Below are 22,787 nucleotides of genomic sequence, written 5' to 3'. Positions count from 1 at the left end.
GCAATGTCAAGGGCAGTGATGGGCAGGTCCAACTGGGTGATCTCGAAAATAGCGTGGACAGGAGCAGGGTCTTCAGCCGGAGCCGGCAAGGGGCAGCGACTGAGAGCGTCAGCGTGGGACAGTGTTTTACCCGGGCGGTGTATAAGTCTGTAGGAGTAGGCTGCTAGGAAGAGGGTCCACCTTGTCATCCTAGGGGAAAGGACTTGAGGGGTCTGTTTGTCCCCGGCCAGTAGGCCCAGGAGGGGCTTGTGGTCCGTGACCAGTTCGAAAAAATGGCCAAAGAGAAATTCGTGAAATTTTTTCACGGCTGCAACAGCTGCTAGGGCTTCCTTATCGATCTGGCTGTAATTGCGCTCCGTGGCAGAGAGCGTCCTTGAGAAAAAGGCGATGGGAGCCTCGGCGCCATTGGGAAGCCTGTGACTTAAGACCGCCCCAATTCCAAAAGGGGATGCGTCTGCTGCCAGCACTAAAGGAAGGTTGGGGTCGAATTGAATAAGTACCGCCTCTGACGTGAGTAGTGATTTGACGGCGTGGAACGCATGGTTTTCTTTGTGCCCCCAGTGCCAAGGTGACTTTTTATCCAGTAATCTGTGTAGGGGTTCGGCTACTGATGCTTTATGGGGCAAGAAGGATGCGTAAAAGTTCAATAGCCCCAAGAAAGCCTGTAGTTCAGTTTTGGAGGTTGGAGTGGGTGCCTCGTGGATTGCCTTAACCTTGGACTCCAGGGGGTGAATGCCAGAGGCGTCAATTTTATAACCTAGAAAGTCCACCTGTCTAGGGGCAATGGCACATTTTTCTTTTTTCAACTTGAGGCCATGCTGTCTGAACCTCTCTAACACTGCTCGAACTCTCTGGAAGAGTTGGGGTCTGTCCCTGGCCGAGACTAAGATGTCGTCGAAGTAGGGTACTACACCAGGGAGGCCCTGCAAAATCCGCTCCATGAGGGATTGAAAAATACCTGGGGCAACACTTACGCCAAATTGGAGACACTTGCATCGGAAGGCACCCCTGTGAGTGACAATGGTCTGGAGTTCCGCTGTTTGGTTATCAACAGGGAACTGCTGATATGCTTGAGACATGTCCAATTTAGCAAAAATGCTGCCTGGTTCGAATGTGTGTAATAAATGCTGAATGACGGGCACCGGATAAGCGCTAACTTGTAAAATTTTTTTGATTGTCGTCTTGTAGTCCGAGCAAATTCTCAGGCTACCGTCTTTTTTGAGGGGTGTGACAATGGGCGTCTCCCATTTGGCGAAATCTGTTGGCTCAATGACCCCTTGTTTTAACAGTTTATCCAATTCCGCATCTAGTTTTGGCCGAATAGCAAATGGGACCCTACACGGTTTTAGCCTGATTGGGACTGCCTGGGGGTCAACTGAGAATTAGATGGGGGTACCGTTATAACACCCCAGCTCTTCGCTGAATACATCTGAGTAATCAGCGAATAAGGAGTCAGTGTCTGAGGTTGAGACAGCATGGACTCCTGTTAGCCCTAGGCCGAGATGGGGAAACCAATCGAGCCCCAATAAGGTGGGTAGATTGCCGTTAACTACCACTAGAGGTAGGTGACCTTTAAAAGCTTTAAAACTGACAAGGAACTTGCCTCTGCCGATTACAGGAATGGTCTTCCCCTGGTAGTCCTTCAGGCTAAACTGGCATCTCTGGAGCCGGCTAGTGGATAGGCTTGGTTGGAGCCTCTTGAGGGTGTTCCACGAGATAATTGAGAGCGCTGACCCTGTGTCAACCTCCATGCGGCACGGTTTACCTTCTAGGGAAACGGAGAGAGAAATTTTACTAACAGTGTGGCAAGTGTGCTTGGCAAGGTGGTGCGTGTGACAGTTCAATACTTGCCTCTGTGGTCCCGAGTGCGAGGGGGGGTGTCTTTGTGCTGAGCTTTGGGGGGTTTGGCAGACTCTCGCGATGTGTCCCCTTTTATGGCAGTTATTGCAGGTGGCTCCTTTAAACTTGCAGGTGGCCCTCTGATGAGATCCCCCACAGGCTAGGCACAGGGTGATGTGCTTGGGTGGACCGATGTTTTCTTGTTTGGCTCCTACCTGCGGCCGTCTGTCGTTGGAGAGGCGGTGGACGTCGTTTTCATCACTGATGGTTTCCTCTGCTACCACCTCCTCGGAGTGGACTGGAAGTGATGTCAGCTTGGCACTTGGGCCCTGGATTTCGGTGGCTGAGTGCGCTGCCAGCTCAGCTGCCAAGGCCTCCTCGACTGCTTGTGCGAGGTTGAGGTCTTTTTTGGCGAGAAGGCGCCTTTGCAGGTGGAGGTCCTTGACCCCGCAAACTAATTGATCGAGGAGCATGTCCTCCAGGTAGGTTCCAAACCCACAATGCAGTGCTGCTGTTCTGAGAGCGGCCATATACTGATTGATGGTCTCCTTGCCTGATTGCTTCCTCATACGGAAGGTGAATCTCCTGGCAATCTGTGAGGGCCTGGGAGAATAGTGGTTAGTGAGGATTTCAAGTAACTCAGACCACGGAACGTTTTTCAACTCACGTGGAGCCACGAGTTCCGTGGCAGTATCGTAGACGGTGGCTCCACAGTAGATTAGGAAATACAATTTTTTCCTATGCTCTCTAGCATCCGCCAGGCCAACTGCATCGAGATAATGATTAAAGCGGTTCTTATACGATTCCCACTTCTCCTCATCTGGTTTGAACGCTGGGAAGACTGGATTGGAACTCATGGTGCTGGGACCGGTTGAACAACCTGTGGAAAAAATCTCTCTGGGGCAGCAGACAATGTTTTAGTGCCCGTGGCAGGCAAGTGATTTCAGCTCAGGAGAGGCTTTTCGCAATCCTCTCTTTCTCTCTGGGTTAACCACGTTTGGCTGTTAGCCGTTGGCGGCGTTTGGATTCGCGCCTGTGTGGGCGTCAGTGACTGGACTACAGCGCTGTGCTGTACCTTTAGGTTTGAAATTCAAATGACAGCCGTTTGAATTTCGCGCCTAATACTGAGCGGCTGCGGCTCGCAGCGCTTCACTTTCCCTGTAGCTGGGCTAACAAGCGGCTACAGACGCTTCTAACTTTCGATTCTGACCGCTCTCTCTGGTTGCGGATCAGCGTACGCTTCTTATCGCTTGCTGGCCGCTTTCTCTGTCAGCGGATCAGCGTTTGCTCTTTTTGTTTGCTCTTTTTGTTTGCTGACTGCTCTCTCTGGCGGCGGATCAGCGTTTCTCTTATCGCCGGCCGATCGCTCTCTCTGGCTGCGGATCGGCGGCTAGTGACTCAGCGGTTGCATGGTGCTTCTGGTAGCCATCCCATCCTCGTCGCCAGTGTTAAGTTTGGGAAAAGAGAGGCTGAACCAGAGCATGAGTGCAACAATACTTTATTATAACAATAAAGGGCTGACCGTGCTTGCCACGCCTGGAAACTGGCTCGCAGCAATCAGCAACTGGTTGGACCCCGCAGCCTGCTTTTATAGCTGGCTGCTGGGGAGAACCAACCAATGAGTGAAGGGAAGAACGCCCACGCAAAGTGAATGGACCTGAGTGAGAACTCCTAGAGTTCTCAGGACATAACACTGCCCACACTAATGCTGCTTGTAATGTAGTAGCCTTCAGACTAGGTGCAAACACCTCATCGTAGTCATTTGCTGTCTGACTGAACCCTTGTGCTACTAACCTGGCTTTATAGGTAACAGTCCCATCTACACCTGTCTTTAGCTTATATATCCATTTACGTCCTATGGCATGTTTACCTGGTGGTAACTTAACATTTTAATATACCTCCAGTCATTTTAATAATTTTAGTTCCTTATCCATTGCTACCTGCCAAGCAGCCTGATCCTTAGCAGGATACAATTTTAGTTCATTATAATTACTTGGAACTGTATTCACTTGGCATACAACACTAGCCTGATATCTATCAGGTGGCCATGTTACTCGAGTTGAACATCTAGGTATTACAGGGCTAACTGGTGGACTCACCTGTTCCACCTGCTCCTGTTCTACCTCTTCCTGTGCCTGTTCTACTATTTCCTTCTGTGCCTGTTCTTCCTCTTTAATGGCTATTCATGGTTTACCTATTTCATCTTTAGGCACTACTTTGGTGTCAATAATAACATCATTGTGGGATTCCTGTTCCAGTTTATCCCATCCAACGTGCTCCAGAAATTTCACTTTAGTGCTACAATAAACGTGAGCTGTGCCTTGTTCCCAGAATCTAAACGATCTATGATTGGCCTTGTAACCTACAAAAAATAACTTCTTAGTTCTATGTTGCCCTTTCAGTCTTACTTGTGAGGGAATATGCACCCATGCTGGAGCTCCAAATGTGTGTAGGTAACTTAAATTTGGTTTTCTGCCATGCCAACGAGTGAATGGCAATTCTCCAGTTTTTGTGTCAACTACATTGTTTAAAACATGGTTGCTACACATTATGGCTTCACCTCACAGTGTTTCAGGCAAACCTGAGTCAGATAACATAGTGTGAGCCATGGCTTGTAATGTTTGCCCTCTCCGTTCTACAAACGAGTTATGTTGTGGTCTGTAAGGTGCAGAACATTTATGCTCAACACCAGCCAATTTTAACATAGTTTGGAATCTTTTGTTAACAAACTCAGTCCCATTATCAGTTACTAAAGTAATTACTTTACTTTTCATTTTTCTCTCAGCAAACCTTAGCCAGTTAAACAAATGTTGGAATGTTTCTGTTTTGTTTTTCATAAGATAGCAGAAACTGTATCGTGAGTAATGGTCCATAATACTCAAAATATAACAGGCACCTCCTAAACTTGGTTTCTTAGGACCAATTATGTCAGCGAACACAACCTCTAAAGGTTCTTTGGTCTTAGACCCATTAAGACTGTTCGCTGGAGTAACCTTACTGTTTTCTTGATTACAAGCATTACAGTGTAAATACTTGCTACAGGGTTTCAATTTTACTCCCTCTGCCAATTTAACAGTTTGTTTGAGTATTTTGAAATTAATGTGCCCTAGACATCTATGCAGTGAATGTATACATTCATCATGTGGCTTAACATTGTTATAAACTGAGTTAGCCATCTTCAACTGGTCATCATGTATTACATATAAATCATTCTCTAATTTAGCAGTAACACTTTTACCCTGTTTCTCTATTATACAGTTGTCTCCCCTAAAGGTTACTACATAACCAATATTAACTAAGCTCTTACTGATAATAAATTAAATTTCAGTTTAGGTACATATAACATAGTTAAATGTTCGTTTATACAAGAACAATATGCAGTACCTTCACCTGATGCGTTCATCTTCCATCCATTTGTCAATGATACATGTTGTTTACTCGTGGACATCTTTACAAATCTTTTTCTATCTTTAGTAATGCACTGTGATGCTCCACTATCAACAACCCACAAATCATTGTTTACAGTTGAATTGCTAGACATAGCTAAACTAACATTCTTCTTATCCTTCTGGTGATTACCAGTATTCTGTTGTTTTCCCTTCTTATTTAGCTATATGTCCCCTAGCCCCACAAGAAAAACATTTCCTAACAGTATAGGCAGTTGAAGATAAATCCTCTTCTTGTGGTTGTTCCTTTCTCAGTTGGTTCCTATCCAGCCGTCTTCTTGCTTCTTCTAACAACCTTCCAGTTATGCCAGTTATCTCTGGGCAGTATTTCCAGTGAAGATACATAATCATCATAACTTTCATCCAATGAGGAAAGAATGATGTAAACTTGATGCAGCTCCGAAAATATTAGTTCTTTTTCATGTAGCTCTTGAAAAGTTATTTTCATGAAGTTAAAATGAGCTAACATATCTCCACCTTTCAGAAGACATGCTCTAAACAGTTTATGTGTAAGATGTATGTGTGCACCTATACTGTCACGAACATAAATCCTCTTCAAACTCTCCCAACACCTGGCAGCAGACTCTTCTCCACGAATATGGACTAGCTGCTGGTCACTCAGTGTTAGTCCAATTATACAAAGAGCTCATTTGTTGATCTGTTTAAAGTCAACAAGCTTCTTGGCATCATCCTCATTTTCTGGATCCCAAGCATTTACATCCGGTGGGTCTTGAACTACATTCCATAACCCTTCTCTATGCAGAAGTAGACTGCATTTCATAGACCAGGAAACATAGTTTGTTCCATCCAACCGGGTTATTAGTGATAGACTTGTTGAAGTGTCTTGTGCCATCTTTACCAGGATAGTAACCTACAATCAAACAGTAAACAGCTGTCTGTATACAGCATTGTGTATTCACACTAACTCTCAGTTAGTGTGAGCCTGGTATGGCCTGGGCCCATAACCAGTGTTGAGGTAATTCCCATTAGGAGAATGAGCGCATACAGGGAGATGTAGTGAAAGTAGTGCAGACTAACACACAAACATTCCTAACAATATTTATACCTTCTCTTGGGCTTTGCACTTGAACTTCCTGTTCCTGTGCAAGAACATGTATTCTATTGGCTGCTGTCAGACTCCCATGGGGCTATGCAGGGGTCATAGCTGAGGTTGCCTGAGCTTCCAGGTTTAGTTGAAGCTTGGAGGGTGATGATGTAATGAAGGAGCTTGTGCTCTGAAAGGGTTTTGGGGAAGGGTGGGATTCTACAGGTTCGTACCTATTCGCTAGAAGTGGTTGTTACCATTCAAAGCAGTTCAGAGAACCAGTTGTTAGAAGAAATTACTGGCCTAATCCTGTAAAGAAGGCAGGAAGGAAACATTCTGGTGTTGCTTCCAGAAACTGCCTCTCCGTTAACTCTTATTACATTCTTGGCAGGACTAGACTTCCTGTCTCAGGAACTTCTCTGGAGTTTTTCCCCCTCCTTTGCTGGTACTGTGCTTGTGTGGAGTGACCATTCAAAAGTTACAATGGCACTGAAAAAAGTGACATGACCATTTTTTACACTTATGACTGTTGCAGCATCCCCACAGTCATGAGAGGCCAGGCGAGGAAATGCGTGCCTCGATGTGAGTGATATTGAGTTGGTAACTCCCAACCTGTCACATGACCACCAAGCCACGCCCACCAACTAAACCACACCCACAGAACTGGTTGTTAAAAAATTTGAATCCCACTCTTGGTGTTGGGCAATTCCTATTGTGTCTTAATGGCTTTGTCCTGGCTTGGATCTTGAGTGAGGGCTAATCCCATCGTCCTGAGGCTGAAGGTCTTTTTTTTTTTGTAGATAGGATGGCCTAATCTTTCTTGATTGACTTGTGGGACCGGCGCGATGTGCAATAAGTTCAGATGGTGCAATAGGATTGTGTGTGTGTGTGTTAGTAGGATTCACTGGGTTAGGGATCTTCTGTCTTCACTATGAGTCGTATTGCATTGGGCGTGTGTGCACGAAGGGAGGCTTAGCCATTCTCATTCTACACATGTTGTATTCTGACAATAAAGGTTTGAACTTGAACTTAATGGGTACCAAATATCTGTTGGGGGGCAGGAAGCTGGAGCTCTGAGTTTCTGTCTCCCTCAGGGTTTTTATTTCTCTTCTAGGAGAAATATTTTATCCTGCCTTTTAAATATTTCTCAAAATATTTCATTCTTCTGGAAGAGGTGGCTTCCCTTGCCTCTTTGTGCAGGATTTTTGAAGAGAGACAGAAATGTACATTAATCAGAAGAAAAAGGGGGGTACTCAAGAGATGGGGAGAAAGGCGGAGCCAGGAGCTTGTAGGTTGCATGAGGTGCAAAAGACTATTGTTATTGCCAGGAGTTTAGTGACATATTTTTTTATTTTTCCTTCATATGAAGAAATATCTATGAAGAAAAATATGAATATTTTTACACACACACACACACACACACACACAAATATATGAAGAAAAGTGCAGAGAGAGAGCAACAAGAATTACCAGGGAACTGGAGGCTAAAACATATGAAGAACGGTTACTGGAATTTGGTATGTCTAAATGAAAATAAGGACTAGGGGAGACATGATAGTAGTGTTCCAATATCTAAGAGGCTGCCTTAGCCTAAGAGGGGGTAACCTATTCTCCAGAGGCTTTGAAGGCAAGACAACAAGCAATGGATGGAAACTAACCAAGGAAAGAAACAACCTAGAACTAATTGTCCCGAAAATGCTTTTTCAAGAGGCAACTGGACTTTCTGATTTTTCTTAGAAGACGTTTCACTTCTCATGCAAGAAGCTTCTTGTATTTATGCGAGGATAAATACACAAGGATTTATATTCCTTGTAGACAGCTGGTTATTTGTATCCTTTTAGAGAGTTGTTGAGGCCACTTGGAGGTTTATCTGTGTCCTCACGGTCACCTGAGTGGTGCGAATGGGTATGGAGCCTTCTTGGAACTGCTGAAAGGACTGTGCTGTAGATTGTAGATAGATGACGCCATATGCCTACCCCTGGTTGAGAGAGGGCTGTTCAATTTGACATAGATGGCCTCTTTGACCCCTCTTTCAAAGCAGTGGTTCTCTCTGTCCAAAATGTGGACTTTGCTGTTTTCAAATGAGTGGCCTTTGTCTCTTAAATGCAGATGGACTGCTCAATCTAGTCCTGATGGGTTTGTTCTCTTATGTTGTGCCACGCATTTATGAAATGGTGGTTTTGTTTCCCCAATGTACAGATCTGCAGATGGATCGGTGCATTGTACTGCGTGCACCATGTTGCTCAATTTGTGTCTGGGATGGAAAAATTATCCTTGGGATGGACAAGCTTCTGTTTTAGTATATTCCTCACCCTGTACAGAGTCTTGGACTTCAAGAGATCTCATTTCAATAAAGAGAGAGCTTGGGAAGGATTTCATGGATGAGAATCTTCCAGGGGAAAACAACCCAAGAAGTTTGGAAAACTTTAAAAAGTGAAATTATAAAAGCCCAGTCTAGCACAATACCAATGAAGAAGAAAAACAACAGCTCTCAGAAGAAACCAGCATGGCTGCATAAAAAACTCTATGATAAATTAAAAGACAAAAAGGAGAAGCATAAAAAGAGGGGCACATAACTAAGGCATAATATCAGCAATTAGCCGGAGTCTGCAAAGATGAAGTGAAGAATGCTAAGCCCCAAATTGAACTAAGGATTGCTACGAAAGTCAAAAACAACGAAGAAAACTTCTTTCAACATGTAAAAAACAAGGAAAAAAAGTCAAGGAAATGACTACTACTGCTTACCCACAGACTTATCTTAATGTCAATGTTGAGGAGGACAAAAGAAGTTTTATAAGTTTTTAAATGTAAAGAGCTGTGGTGGCGCAATGGCTAGAATGCACAAGCGGCTACTTCTGCTGACTGCCGGTTGCCAGCAGTTCAGCAATTTGAATCTCAGTGGCATAAGGTTGACTCAGTCTTCCGTTCTTCCGAGATGGGTAAAATGAGGACCCAGATTGTTGAGGTCAAGAGGCTGACTCTATAAACCGCTTAGAGAGGGCTGTAAAAGCACTATGAAGAGGTATATAAGTCTAAGTGGTATTGCTATTCTTCCTTCCTTCCTTCCTTCCTCCCGCCCTCCCTCCCTCCCTTCCTTCTTTCTTTCCTTGGTAGAACACAGCATTGCAGGCTGACTCTCCCCACTGCCAGCAGTTCAATCCTGACTGGTTCAAATTGACTCAGCCTTCCGTCCTTCTGAAGTGGGTAAAATGGGGACCCAGATTGTTGGGGTCAAGAGGCTGACTTTGTAAACAGCTTAAAGAGGGCTGTAAAGCACTGTGAAACTCTACACAAGTCTAAGTACTATTGAGACAAAGGCACATTTATTAGAAGTTCATAGCAGGCAGGCGGAATGAAGAGCTGTGGAAGTTATTTAAAAAAAGAGCTCGAACATCCATGCATTCAAAAACAGCCTGGTGCTGATTTTAATAGATATTTAAGTATGAGATAATATAGAAGGGTGTGGTAGCAGAGACATTAAAACAACAAACATGTCTCAAGAAAGAAAATAGTCTTCAGAGAAAAGTGTAGCAAGCACAAGTCCTACAACAGGTGATCGGGCCGGAGAGTGGGAAAGCAGAAGAACGATGAAGCTCCTGTTCCTTCTGATCCTTTGGATTCCACGCCAGATTCTTTCCTACCTGAAACAGATCTGGTCACGCAAACGCTACCCGCCAGGGCCGCTTCCACTTCCTGTGATGGGAAGTATGTGGCGGCTTCTTGGGACTGGCATTTCAGAGACGACTTTCAGAAAGGTATGTCTTTTGCATTGTTTCATAAAACAGCTTGATTCTTTGGTTTTGACCCCCCACCCTCCGCCAAACTTTTTGGGGTAGGTGGGCTAAGAAAGAACGATTGGAACAAGTCGCTTGTCGCACTTCCAAAGCTGTGGATCCCGTAGGATCTTTCTGCTTCTAATTAAGCATCTTAACCATTACACCACGTGGTTTTTCAACAATAGGGAGAATGAAAATTCCACACAGATCCACTTGAATACTACCGATCACTTAGTGAACCGCTTGATCCCTTCTGAAGCAGTACCAGTTCAAGGGGTCCCCTTTAATGTCTTATCCAGGAGCTGTTGTTCACACAATGCCCAGAACCTGGTTAACAAATGTACATTTAAACAGTCTGGTAGAACAGACTTTAACGTATCAAAACACAGCAAAAAGCAAACTGGTGCATTAAGTTGTATGAATGCATCTATTGTGCTTTAATGAACTAATTTAAGGGAACTTATGTGAACCTGGCAGTTATCACTGTTTTCATAATTTATTGCTCACTAGGCTTTTGTCACAGGTCAATAGGCTTCAAAATTACAGAGAGGCAACAGAACCTACCTGACCTCTAGGTAGCACATCTACAAGTACTCAAAGGCCCAGTACTCACTGTTTACTATATCACTCTTCTCCAATTCTAACACAACTCCTGTTCTTCCTCTACATTTCTTCATGAGTCCTACTTCTGGAGAACAATAACTCTTCTCATGAATGTAGGCTATGTCCCAGGGTAATGTTATAGGAACCAATATGGCTCGGTCATCAGAACCAGAGGGTTAGTCTTCCAAACCTTTGGATTCATGCTGGAGCCCATCCTTGGGGAATTTACCTCACACCAGAATGTGCTCTTTGGGCTATTCTGTATGGTGCTTGGTTATACGTGGCTTTTTAGTTGTTGACTGGGGATGTTGATGGCCAGCTATTAAGCCAATGACTGTTGTTTCCTGTTTATTTATTTTCCTTTGTCATTTGTCCCTTCTCTTAAACACCCTTCAGTGCTTTAACAAATCTTTTTTGTAAAGGAATATTATCCAAGTCACTCTTCTGGTTTGTATTTTCATGTCCCTTTTAATAATGAAGATAGCCTTTTTCATTTATAGATCTGGTACTTCATCTTTGTCCAGTTCATTCAAGTAGCTTGTCATTTTTAAATCCACATTCAAATCCGTCTTGGTCTTGTCCAGTAGAACTTGTTCTCTTCCATAACATGATTAACTCTACGATAGCAAACATTATTAAAATTAGCTTCTGAGTCCATTGTTCACAGATATCCTTTCTTTTTGTTATTTTTAGTTCTTATTTGCTTTTATATTTTTAATTGTAATGTTTAATACAATTATATTTAATTTTTATTAACTTAAATGTATGTATTTAATAATAGTAATACACACACACACACACACTTTTTAGAAGTTCTACTCCTGCCTTTGTGGGTGGGATGGGATTAAAAAATCCTAGCAACCGGTTCACTACCTAGTTGCTGGGTGGGCGTGGCCATAGTGAATGTGGCCTATCAGAACTTCTGGGTGAGCCATTTTTCATCCTCCCAAGGATCTGGAAGCTTCTCTTGGGCCTTTGGGAGGGTGAAAACGGCCTCCCCGGGCTCTGGAGGCCCAAGGAAATAGGCCTGTTTCAGGACTTCTGGAAGGCCCGTTTTCTCCCTCTCCCAGAGCCTCCGCACAGACCCTGCACTCACTTACTCTGCATTGAAAATTGACCACATGGAGAGTCCTGGGAGGGGCAGGGTGGGGTGAGCAAGGCCAGCCGATCTGTTCGAATGCCGGTTCAGTGAACCAGATGCAAATTTAACATCTGGTTCGCCTGAACCGGTCCGAACCACTAGAATATCACCCATGCTTTGCAGTCTGTGAAATTAACTCTTTAGGGGGCTAATCCTTTAAATGTGAAATTAATAAGAGATACCTGAACAATAAGAAAGAGCTTTATTAAGCTTTTGCAAAAGGGACCTCTGTGCTCATATAGGTGGAGCCACAGAGGACATCTTTCCATAGGAATTCATGATGTTTAAATAAAGTTTCAAACCTACGGCCTTGGTCACTGTCCCCCAATTCTATTGGCTGCTTTTCTGGGTGGACCCCGTCCCCTTCCTAGAAACTCCTACCCATCTGTTTATTCATTTCCAGTAATCCCCATCCCCTTGGCACATCCAATTATTGTCCACATTATTAATTTTAGTATAACATCTGTTTTCTTGACCAGCCAACAATTTTCCTTTGACCTGCCAACTTAGTTGTTGACCTGCAAACTAATGTCCTAAGTATGCTAAGATTTGTAGAGCCTTGTTATTGTCTTACAGTGAACATTCTTACACAATTCCTTACATATTTCCCCATCAGGGATTCTTAGGTTATACAAAGGCTACTATGACATTACTATTGCTCTGTCTTTTACAGAAATAATTCTTATTTCTCACACAGTCCTAGAAAGGAGGTAATGGCAGACTACTTCTGTAAAACCTTTCCAAGGCACTTGTGTAGGCAGTTTCAGAAAACCAGACATAACTGAACAGAAGATTTTTTAAAAATTCCAGATAGCTTGTAAGAGATGATTATAAAAGAACAGTCTCCTGTCATACTTCCTATTTATGCATACATAAAAGGCTCTGTGTTGATCTCTTTGGGAGCACAGAGAAAACAAATAGTTGAGGGAGCAACTCCAATTTCTGTGTCTTTCTTCTCTTTATCGCGCAATCTGGATTACAGTATAATATGTCCCAGCTGCCTTTTAAGATGATCCTCAGACTATTAGTGGTTTTGTGTAATCTAAATCTACACAATCTAAAAACCACCTCTATCTATTGGACCAGATGGAATATGTGCCTACTTCTTAAAAAAGCTACCCACTGCCATAGCCAAACCTCTAAACTAATCTTTGAAAAATCTTTCAGGACCAGGTCCTTGCCAAACCTATGGTCACAAGCCACGGTCATCCCCATCTTCAAAAAGGGAGACCCCAGCCTAGTTGAAAATTACAGACAAATCTCCTTATGCTGCGTCACCTGTAAAGTCATGGAATCAATTATTAACCAATCCATCATCCTCCTCTTAGAGACAAACAATCTACTCTCTAATAAACAATTTGGTTCCAGAAAAAAACTACCCTGTAATCTGCAACTCTTACACTGCAAAAACAAATGGATTACACAACTCTATCAGGGCAAAGCAATAGACGCAATTTACATAGACTTCTGCAAAGCCTTTGATTCAGTGGTACACGACAAACTACTCCTAAAACTAAAATCTTTTTTTTTTGAAAATTTTTATTGATTTTTAAAAACAAACATAAACAAACAAAACATAAAACATAGAAACATAAAACATCTTTTTTGAAAGCAGCCTGATCCCGGGTTACATCTCTTCGTACAGACACAAATTCAAATTCATGCTCATTTTTATATTCCATTCCATATCTTATTACCATTCCACATTTTCTATATAACTTCTCCCCTCTTTCAACTTTCTTAATTTTATTTTATTTATTTAATCTCAATTCAAATCATCATACTTATATTCTTTGTCTGTCCTGTTTCAGCTGTCTATTATCTTTTCTCATTAAGCAAAATTTCTCCTGTGATCACTGATTGGAGTATGACACCTTTATATCTTTCCCCTAAAATTATAACACTTAATATAATACATAACTTCTGTTCAGATTCTGCTTGGTACATTCTAAAACTACACAATATATTTTTAAAAAAGAAAAAATTATAAATATATAACATAATTAAAACAACAATCCATACCAACTCAATTCTATCATTAATATTAATATTCATTTAAATCTTGAACATTTTACATATTAACTTTTCAAATAAGTATCATACTTCTATGGAAACACTTATAAACTTTTCATAATTACTTCCCTCCCACTTCACTTATATTTTATAAAACATTGAGTAGTTAAAATGTTTCCATTCCTTCCTAGTTCAATTCTCTCATTTATTTCATTTCATTTATTTTGTTCACAAAAGTTTCACTAAATTACACTGACTATTTTATTCCATTTTTAAATCATATGTTGTTTCCAATTTTCAAACATTATTTCTATTACAAATATAACAATACAATCTTATGTACCTTTACAGAATCCCCTTTTCAGTTAAATTTTCACCCATTATCTCTGAATAGGTCCTGTTTCTTTATATCTTGCTCCAGACCTTTGTAACTTCTCTTCCCTTCCTTCTTCCCTTTCTTCTTCTCTCTCCCCTTTTTACCCCCCTGTCTCTCCACCTCCATTTCCCTCTTCTGTATTCCCCTTTTCTTTTGCTTTCCAACATTATATCCACTTTTCACATTATTTTTCCCTTTTTTGGCTGTTTTTTTTTATCTTAAATTCTCAATTCTCTTTCCCCGCTTTTCTTCCCCAGATAGAGTTACTTGTTCATTAAAAATGGCTTCTTCTTTGTCCAAATCTTCTTGATGCGCAGTCTTTTCTTGTTGTTTCTTGTAGACACCAATCGCCATTTCTAAGAATTGAAAAATGGAGCCAAAGGAGCCCTTCCCTTCCTGTTCCTCTTCTTTATATTTTTTAAATTCCATTTTCAGTTCATCCAGAAGTAATGCCATTGTAGAATTTTTTTTTAAACAACCACCCAATTGTTTTTAGTCATTCAAATACAATTTCCAAAAATCCCAAAGTCACCAAACAATCCAAATACACACAAGCTGTTTCTTTTGACACTTTCTTCTTTTTTCACTTTCTCTTCTTGGGGTTACTATTTAGTTGCAAAGTTCCAGTTAAAATGTATCTTTTAGAAGTCTTGTTAAGATTTAACTTTAAATTCTTTTGAATTCCAAGCAGTCTCCTCCTTCCAAGTCCTGCTCTTATTCTTTTCCTCTCCCTTCCCACTTATAGGGAAAAAAAGAGGATGTTTTAGTATTCAGAAATCTTTATTGTCCCTTTGGCATTTAATTATATTTCCAGTTTAATTACCTCTTGGTGCCAAAGCGGATTTTTCCAATTTCTTTATTCAGCTCTTCTTCCTGTCAGCGTGAGGAAGGAGAGTGAAGAAAAAAAAAAAACTTTCCCTTTTCACTTTCGTTCGTTGCTTCTGACTCTTCTTTGGGAGTGATGTTATCTTTTGTAAAATTTAAATTCCAGGATACCTTAGTTGCTGCTTTTTGTCCTGGTCAGCCAAAAACTTTCACTTCTTAACTTCCTCCTGCACTTTCTTTTCCAGCTGAGTGCTTCTTTGAGGTGGCCATTTCTGACCGCCACTCTTACCACCTTTGGGAAAGGGAGTTTAGCCAGCTGAGGAAGAGAGATGCAGCTCCCCTCGACCCTGCTGGGTCTCCCCATCTTCACCACCTCTACTGGGTGGCTTAGCCCCAAAGCCAGCTGGCTCGGGGCGCTCCAGTGGCGAGCCCAGGCAGAAACCATGCACGATCGCGGATTCTTGCCTGCCACCGAAACCCTGCAAACCGGTAAAATCCTAAAACTAAAATCTTATGGTATCTCTGGACAACTGCATAACTGGACAGAAGCATTCCTGTCAAACAGACAACAAATGGTCAAAATTGGGAGCGTCCTATCAAATTCTGTACCTGTCAATAATGGTGTGTTCTAGGACCAATTCTCTTCATACTCTACATAAATGACCTCTGTGATCATATTAAGAGCAACTGTGTCCCTCTTTGCTGATTATGTAAAGCTGTTCAATACCACCAACAATACTGCTACCATTCAAAAAGACCTCGACTATGTATCAGAATGGCCAAACAAATGGCAACTTCAAATGTCAACAAATAAATGCTCTGTCTTACATATTGGCAGAAAAAAATCAGAAAATAAAATACAAGCTAAATAGTCAAGTCCTTGTTGATGATCCAAACTCTGTCAAGGACCTTGGAGTACTCATCTCTAATGATCTAAGTGCTAAAGCCCACTGTAGCTACACAGCCAAAAAGGCATTAAGAGTTGTTAACCTAATCCTGCATAGCTTTTTCTCAGGTAATATGATACTATTAACTAGAGCATACAAAACTTTTACTGGACCAAAACTTGAATACAGCTCATCAGTCTGGAACCCACATTAGGTATCTGATATTAGCACTATTGAGAAAGTCCAGAAATATTTCACAAGAAGAGTTCTCCACTCCTCTACTGGTTGTAGAATACCTTATGCCACCAGACTTGAAATTCTAGACCTAGAAAACTTTGAATCAGGCCATCTTCGGTCTGATCTAAGTATGGTATATAAAATCATACATTGCTATGTCCTACCTGTCAATGAATACTTCAGCTTCAACCATAACAATGCAAGAGCACACAATAGATACAAACTCAAGGTAAACTGCACCAAATTTGATTGCAGGAAATGCTACTTCATCAATAGAGTGATCAATGTCTGGAATATTCTACCTGACTCTGTGGTTTCTTCCCCAAACCCCCAAAATTTTAACTTTAGACTGTCTACCATTGACCTCACCTCTTTCCTAAGAGGTCTGTAGGGGGCGTGCATAAGTACACCAACGTGCCTACCATCCCTGTCCTATTGTTTCTTTGATTTTCCTTATTCGTACCCATTTCATGTATTCATAACTATGTTTATACTTATACCTGTTATCTTATAATTGCTTGACAAAATAAAATAAATAAACAAATTCAAGCAGGAGAACAAGCAGGAGAATGAAGTAACAAAGGCTTCCTTTGCACAATACAATTAATTAGGATAAGCAACCCTTCAAGCTATATTCGTACCACATGCACCATGATAACATCACCTGCCTGGTTAGGAATGGAGATGTTCTGTACAATTAGGCTTCTTTAGCATATTGATAACACCAAACCCCATTCTGGTGAATGACCTCACCCAGAAGTTTCATGTAAATTTTAAGGGGAGAGGATAGAGATTCCAGCTTGAGGAACCTTGATCATTCAGATGAGCAGGAGATGGTGGTCTGAGATGAAGAACTAGTTTTGGATAGGGGAAAGTGTGAATCAGGTATTACACATCAGTCATGCAAAAAGAGCAAGGTATCTAAAAAGAGAAGCTACCTTCTGGTGGGTGATTCAATTGTAAGGAATGTCAATTTAGGAAAGGATGCAGACGTTTTGAAAGAGCTCAGGTGTCTGCCAGGCGCTACTGCCAGCAGAGACAAGAGGCGTATTTTTAAGATAGCAAGTAAGGAGTGTAATGTTGATGCTGTTCTGCATCTTGGCAAGAATGCCTTATTGCTGCCTCCACACGCCCCATTTTTGGCCTGCACACGCCCCATGTTCAGCTCATTCCAATTCCCGCGGCCTGGAATGAGCTGAAAATGGGGCATGCGGAGGCTGAAAACAGGGTGACGGAGGCAAAAAATGGGGCGTGCAGAGGCGGGTCAGTGTTATGTCTGGGCGGTGGGTCCCAAGGAGAGACGAGACTCGAAATAGTGACAACAGCTCTTTATTAGGAAACCAGATACTGAGACAAGACTCACAGCCGAGGCAGCTCCTTTTATAGAGCTGGCTGCGGCTAGGCAGCCTATGACATGCATTTGAGCTTGCCGCGCTTGGTTTTCCCTAATCGCGGCAGCCGAATAAGAACCAATCAGAACGCTTAGTTCTGTCCAATCACGGCCCGGCTTTTCCAGACCAATAGGAATGCAGGCCTACAAGCCTGCTAGTATGGAACAGTAAGGATCACTGAACCACCCTGTCCTGAGCTCTACAAAGGTAATCGGCAACCTTTCTGGGTACTATAACTCATCCTGAACCTGGGTTGCAAAGGACCCGTAACAGAGACTTATGGTACCCCATTAGGTGAACCATTTCCTTCAGTCTCTCATCATAGGCCTTAGCTCCATGGCCCTTGCCCTTTTTTTATTATTGATTTATTTATTATTTTTGTTATTAAGACCATTTTTTTTAACTTCTTTGTTAAAAAAGAACTCCACTTCCAATGCCATAGCCTCCATCTACGTGTTGTGGAAAAAGAGGATAGTAACTTTTCTGCCACTGCTTCACAGACAACTAGAATTCATCCACGAGCTATTTCATTTTTGGCAGCGAATGCTCTTTTAAAACCAAGAAATGAAAAGGGTTGTGGGAGCATCATAAGTTTTGAGACTTTCAAGAAACGATTGGACTGCCATTCGTCGGAAATGGTGTAGGGTCTCCAGCTTGTGTGCAGGGTTGGACTAGTTTTTCCTTCAAAACATTTCATATCTCATTCAAGAAACTTCTTCAGTTCAGTTCAGAAGCTTCTTGGATGAGAAGGGTAACATTTTCAAAGGAAAAAAACCAAGAAATTCCAGCTGCTTTCTTTGAAAAGCCCTTTTGGGATATAACCACTCAACCTGGGTGATTGAGAATCTCCATAGACAAGAAAAGGACATCTCCACTTCCACCTTTAAAAATACTTCCACAGTCCACCAGTCCTGGAACACACCATCCTCAGTGTTCCGGACTAGCAGGCTTGAAAGCCTGCAACTCTGATTGGCCCGCAAATAGCAGATCGTAATTGGTCACCACAGACTGATCTGATTGGCTAGTAAATGGGCTGCCGCGATTGGCCCAGCCAAGAGTGGCAAATTCAAATCGCCTTCATTGGCTGCCTAGCCGCAGCCAGCCCTATATAAGGGGCTGCTGTGGCCAGGATAGTTTGCTCAGATCTGAAGTCACTAATAAAGAGCTGTTGTTGTTATCTGAGTCTTGCCTCCGTTCTTGGACCATCCTCCAGATCTAACACTCAGTCCTGCACCTTTTCTGCGAAGCCACTTCACTATTACAATCAGCTGCTGAGGAAAAAAAAAAGGTTTATAGTTTATAATCTATTACTGCTGATGTGGCTGCTACTACAAGTAGTCCTGGACTTACAATCACAATTTAGGTTGTTAAGTGAGACACTTGTTAAAAGAGTTTTGCTTCATTTCTCGCCACAGTTGTTAAGTTGGTAAGTAAGTGACCCGGTTGTTAAGTGAATCTGAATTCCTCATCGATTTGGCCTCTCAGAAGGCCACAAAAGGGAGTCATAAGTCCCTCTTTTCAGTGCCGTTGTAACTTTGAATCAACAGTTGTAAGTCGGGGGCTACCGGTACTACTTCTGTTGCTATACATTGGTTAAAGTTAAAGATTCAAGAACAATATCTTTAATCCACATCATGCAGTGGATTAAAACTTTCCAAGTCATAGTGACTGAGTATGAACAGGGATAACTTAATCAATTATGTCTAATACAGTAAACTGTTTTTCTTCCATGTTCCCTAACTACAGCTTGCCAAGCAATATGGCAACATCTGTTCTCTGTGGGGAGGCCCTTATCATATTATAATCCTCTCTGGATACCAAGCTGTGAAACAAGGACTAATTGACCATTCAGAAGCCTTTGCTGATCGCCCAGTCACACCGTTTGTTTTAGCTTCCACTCAAAAAAGGGGTAAGTCATAGGAATTATTGGGTGCTGTCTTGTTAGGATTAGTCAGGGGTGGGCTTCAAATAATTTAGCAACTGTTTCTCTGGACAGTTGCCGGGTGGGCATGGCCATGGTGGGCGTGGCCTAGTCGGCCTCCTGCACCATAGCAGGGCGGGCCTGTTTTCATACTCCCTGGGCTCTGGAGGCTTTCTGGAGGCCGGAAACAGGCCCATTTCTGGCCTTCGGGAGGCTCTGGGAGACCTGGTTTTTGCTCTTCCTGAGCCTCCGTATGGATTCTGCACTTACCTGGGATCCAAAATGGGCCCTGTTCTGTCGCCAGTAAAGAGACTCGCAGACCGGAGTTGAATTCAGCTCTTTAATAATAACAGTAACTTCAACTGCAGTCGAACCGCAGCAGCCCTTTTTATAGCGGCTGCTCCATGGCTTGCAACCAATGACATTTAGTTAAACTTCCCACCGCTATTGGCGGCCAATCAGGTACTAACATTACTAACCAATCGTATCGTTGCTTCTGTTAACCAATAGGAACATCACCCTAGAAGTCTCTATTTAAATACACTACAGGCCCTGTGGAGACTCCTTTGGTGGGGTGGGGTGGGCAGGGCCAGCCAGTCAGCTGAACTATTGGTTCAGTGAATCAGATGTAAAATTAACATCTGGTTTGTGCGAATTGGTGCGAACCAGTGGCAGCCCACCCCTGGGATTAGGGTCAAAATCAACGTGGGCTAACAGTCTGAAGTTTGGATTAGAATATCTGGCAGTTGGAGAAGGCTGAACCTTTCCTGCAAAGGAATAAACAGTCTTCTCTGATCCTGCTATCTGCCTGCAACTCTAGGATTACCCTTTGGTGTGGATTTGCCAACTCTCTTATGAAGCAAAGAGTATTGTATCATCTATTTATCAGATTCTGCAAGACTCCCAGAAGATGAAGGGAGATGATATGATTGTTCCCACGAGAAGGATAACCGGCTGGGCACTTTTTAATAGACCACATTAAGCTAGGGAAGACCTTATTTGAAAATAGTACAAGAAGAACAGTAATTTAGGCAACCACATACTCGAATTAGGATATCCATTTAAGAAGTTTCTCTCATAGATGTAATAGCAATAGTACTTAGACTTATATATTGCTTCCCAGTGCTTACAGTCCTCTCTAAGTGGTTTACAGTAGAGGTGTCGAACTCAAGGCCCGTGGGCCAGATCCGGCCCCTGATGTGGTTGGATCTGACCTGCGGGGCCATCCTAGTCTACCCAAGGTGAAAAGGAAAGATCAGACCAATGTAGCTTCGGCCTGGTCTACCCAACGCAAAAAGGAAAGATCAGGCCAATGTAGGTTCAGCTTGGTCTACCCAATACAAAGAGGAAACATCAGGCCAGCGAAGCTTTGGCCCAGTCTACCCAATGTGAAGAGGAAACATGCCAGCAATTTGGGGAGTGGCATCAAGCTGGTCAGCCCACCCAGTCGGTCATGCCCGCCTGACCCCACGAGGTCAACCACAGCCCTGATGCAGCCCTCAATCAAATTGAGTTTGATACCCCTGGTTTACAGTGTCAGCCTATTGCCCCCAACAATCTTGTCCTCCATGTTAAGGAGAAACCTTCAAGGAAGAAGCAGGGTGCGGGACTTCAGTAGTCACCTATGAGGTTAAAAGGGTGCTCAGAACTCTGCTACATGGAAGCCTGAACTTCTGAAGAGTCATTTTCTCTGTATCAGAAAAAAACAATTGCTAGCAACCTTCCATGGAGGACCTGTATACTTCACGAGTCAAAAAGAGGGCTGGGAAAATATCTACAGACCCCTCACATCCTGGACATAAACTGTTTCAACTCCTTCCCTCAAAATGACACTATAGAGCACTGCACATCAGAACAACTAGACACAAGAACAGTCTTTTCCCGAAAGCCATCACTCTTCTAAACAAATAAATCCCTCAACACTGTCCAACTATTTACTAAGTCTGCATTACTATTACTATTAATCTTCTCATCACTCCTTATTGCCTACCCCTCCCATTTGTGACTGTATGGCTGTAACTTTGTCGCTTGTATTGCTACGATTTATATTGACTGTTTCCCAGTATGATTGGATTGCTTATTTGTACCCTATGACTATTATTAAGTGTTGTACCTTATAATTCTCGACTCCTGATGAATGTATCTTTTCTTTTATGTATACAGAGAGCATTTGCACCAAGGCAAATTTCTTGTGTGTCCAATCACACTTGGCCAATAAAGAATTCTAATTCTAATTCTAATTCTAATTCTAATTCTAATTCTAATTCTAATTCTAATTCTCTTCTCTTCTCTTCTCTTCTCTTCTCTTCTCTTCTCTTCTCTTCTCTTCTCTTCTCTTCTCTTATTTCTATTTCTATAATCTATTTCTATTCTATTCTTATTGTACCCTATGACTATTAAGTGTTGTGCCTGAAGATTCTTGACTCTTGACGAATGAGACACAAACTACTATTTGATGTAAAAAGATGGATAAAAGAGGTTAGATTATTCAACACAGGAGGCTGTTGCATATACAGTGATACCTGGGTTCTCATCATGAATTTGTTCCAGGAGATGCAATGAGTACCAAATAATTTTCTCCCCTAAGGGATAAAGTACAGAGTCACAAGGCAGCCAACGCTAACAAATGCTAGCTTATGCATTGAGTACCAAACAAACAAGGAATATGTTCATGTCAAAATTCAATGAGTAGCAAATTTGATGAGTTTCTAAGAAGTTGAGTACCAAGATACATTTTGAAGGCTATCAATCTGATTAATTTTACATTTTTGTGAACACTAATGTTTCTATCTGTCTCGGTGATGTCAGGTATTGTCTTTTCAAATGGTCACACCTGGGAGCAGCAAAGACGGTTTGGTGTTGTCACCATGAGGAAGTTGGGACTGGGGAATAAAGGCATGGAATCGCAAATCGAAGAGGAGGCCCAACGACTTGTGGAATTCTTTGCTGAGACAAAGGGTATGTGACAATCTGAGATGATGTCTGCTTGAATATAATGGTGCAGACAGAATAACAGAGTAAGAGAGTTGGAAGGGACCTTGGAGGTCTTCTAGTCCAACCCCCTGCTCAAGGAGGAGACCCTTTACCAGGAGTATCAAACTCAATTTTATTGTGTGCTGCATCAACATTTTGGTTGCCCTCAAAGGGTCAGTTGCATGTAAAACTATGACAATTCACAACAGCCAGGTGGGCATGGTTGGGTGGGTGTGGCATGGTGGGCGTGGTATGGTGGGTGGGGCTGATTCAACGTCGCTCACTGGGTGTGGCTGACTCGGGATGGTTGGGTC

General features: G+C 42.4%; 1 protein-coding gene across 1 annotated transcript in view; it reads left to right on the top strand.

Moving 5' to 3' along the window:
• The first annotated feature begins 9,860 nt into the window (after positions 1-9,860).
• Positions 9,861-22,787, top strand: part of LOC113450529 (cytochrome P450 2J2-like) — a 34,394-nt gene continuing 21,467 nt past the window's right edge. The window contains exons 1-3 of the mRNA XM_026721751.2: positions 9,861-10,085; positions 19,326-19,488; positions 22,309-22,458. Of these exons, the coding sequence (XP_026577536.1) occupies positions 9,918-10,085; positions 19,326-19,488; positions 22,309-22,458 (481 nt within the window). The 5' untranslated portion in view covers positions 9,861-9,917. The remainder of the gene's footprint in view (positions 10,086-19,325; positions 19,489-22,308; positions 22,459-22,787) is intronic.

Source organism: Pseudonaja textilis, chromosome 4, assembly GCF_049901715.1.
Source record: "Pseudonaja textilis isolate UNSWEBS1 chromosome 4, rPseTex1.2, whole genome shotgun sequence".
Taxonomy (NCBI): Eukaryota; Metazoa; Chordata; class Lepidosauria; order Squamata; family Elapidae; genus Pseudonaja; species Pseudonaja textilis.
The sequence above is the reverse complement of the archived record's forward strand: the minus strand, read 5'-3'. Positions and strand labels throughout refer to the sequence as shown.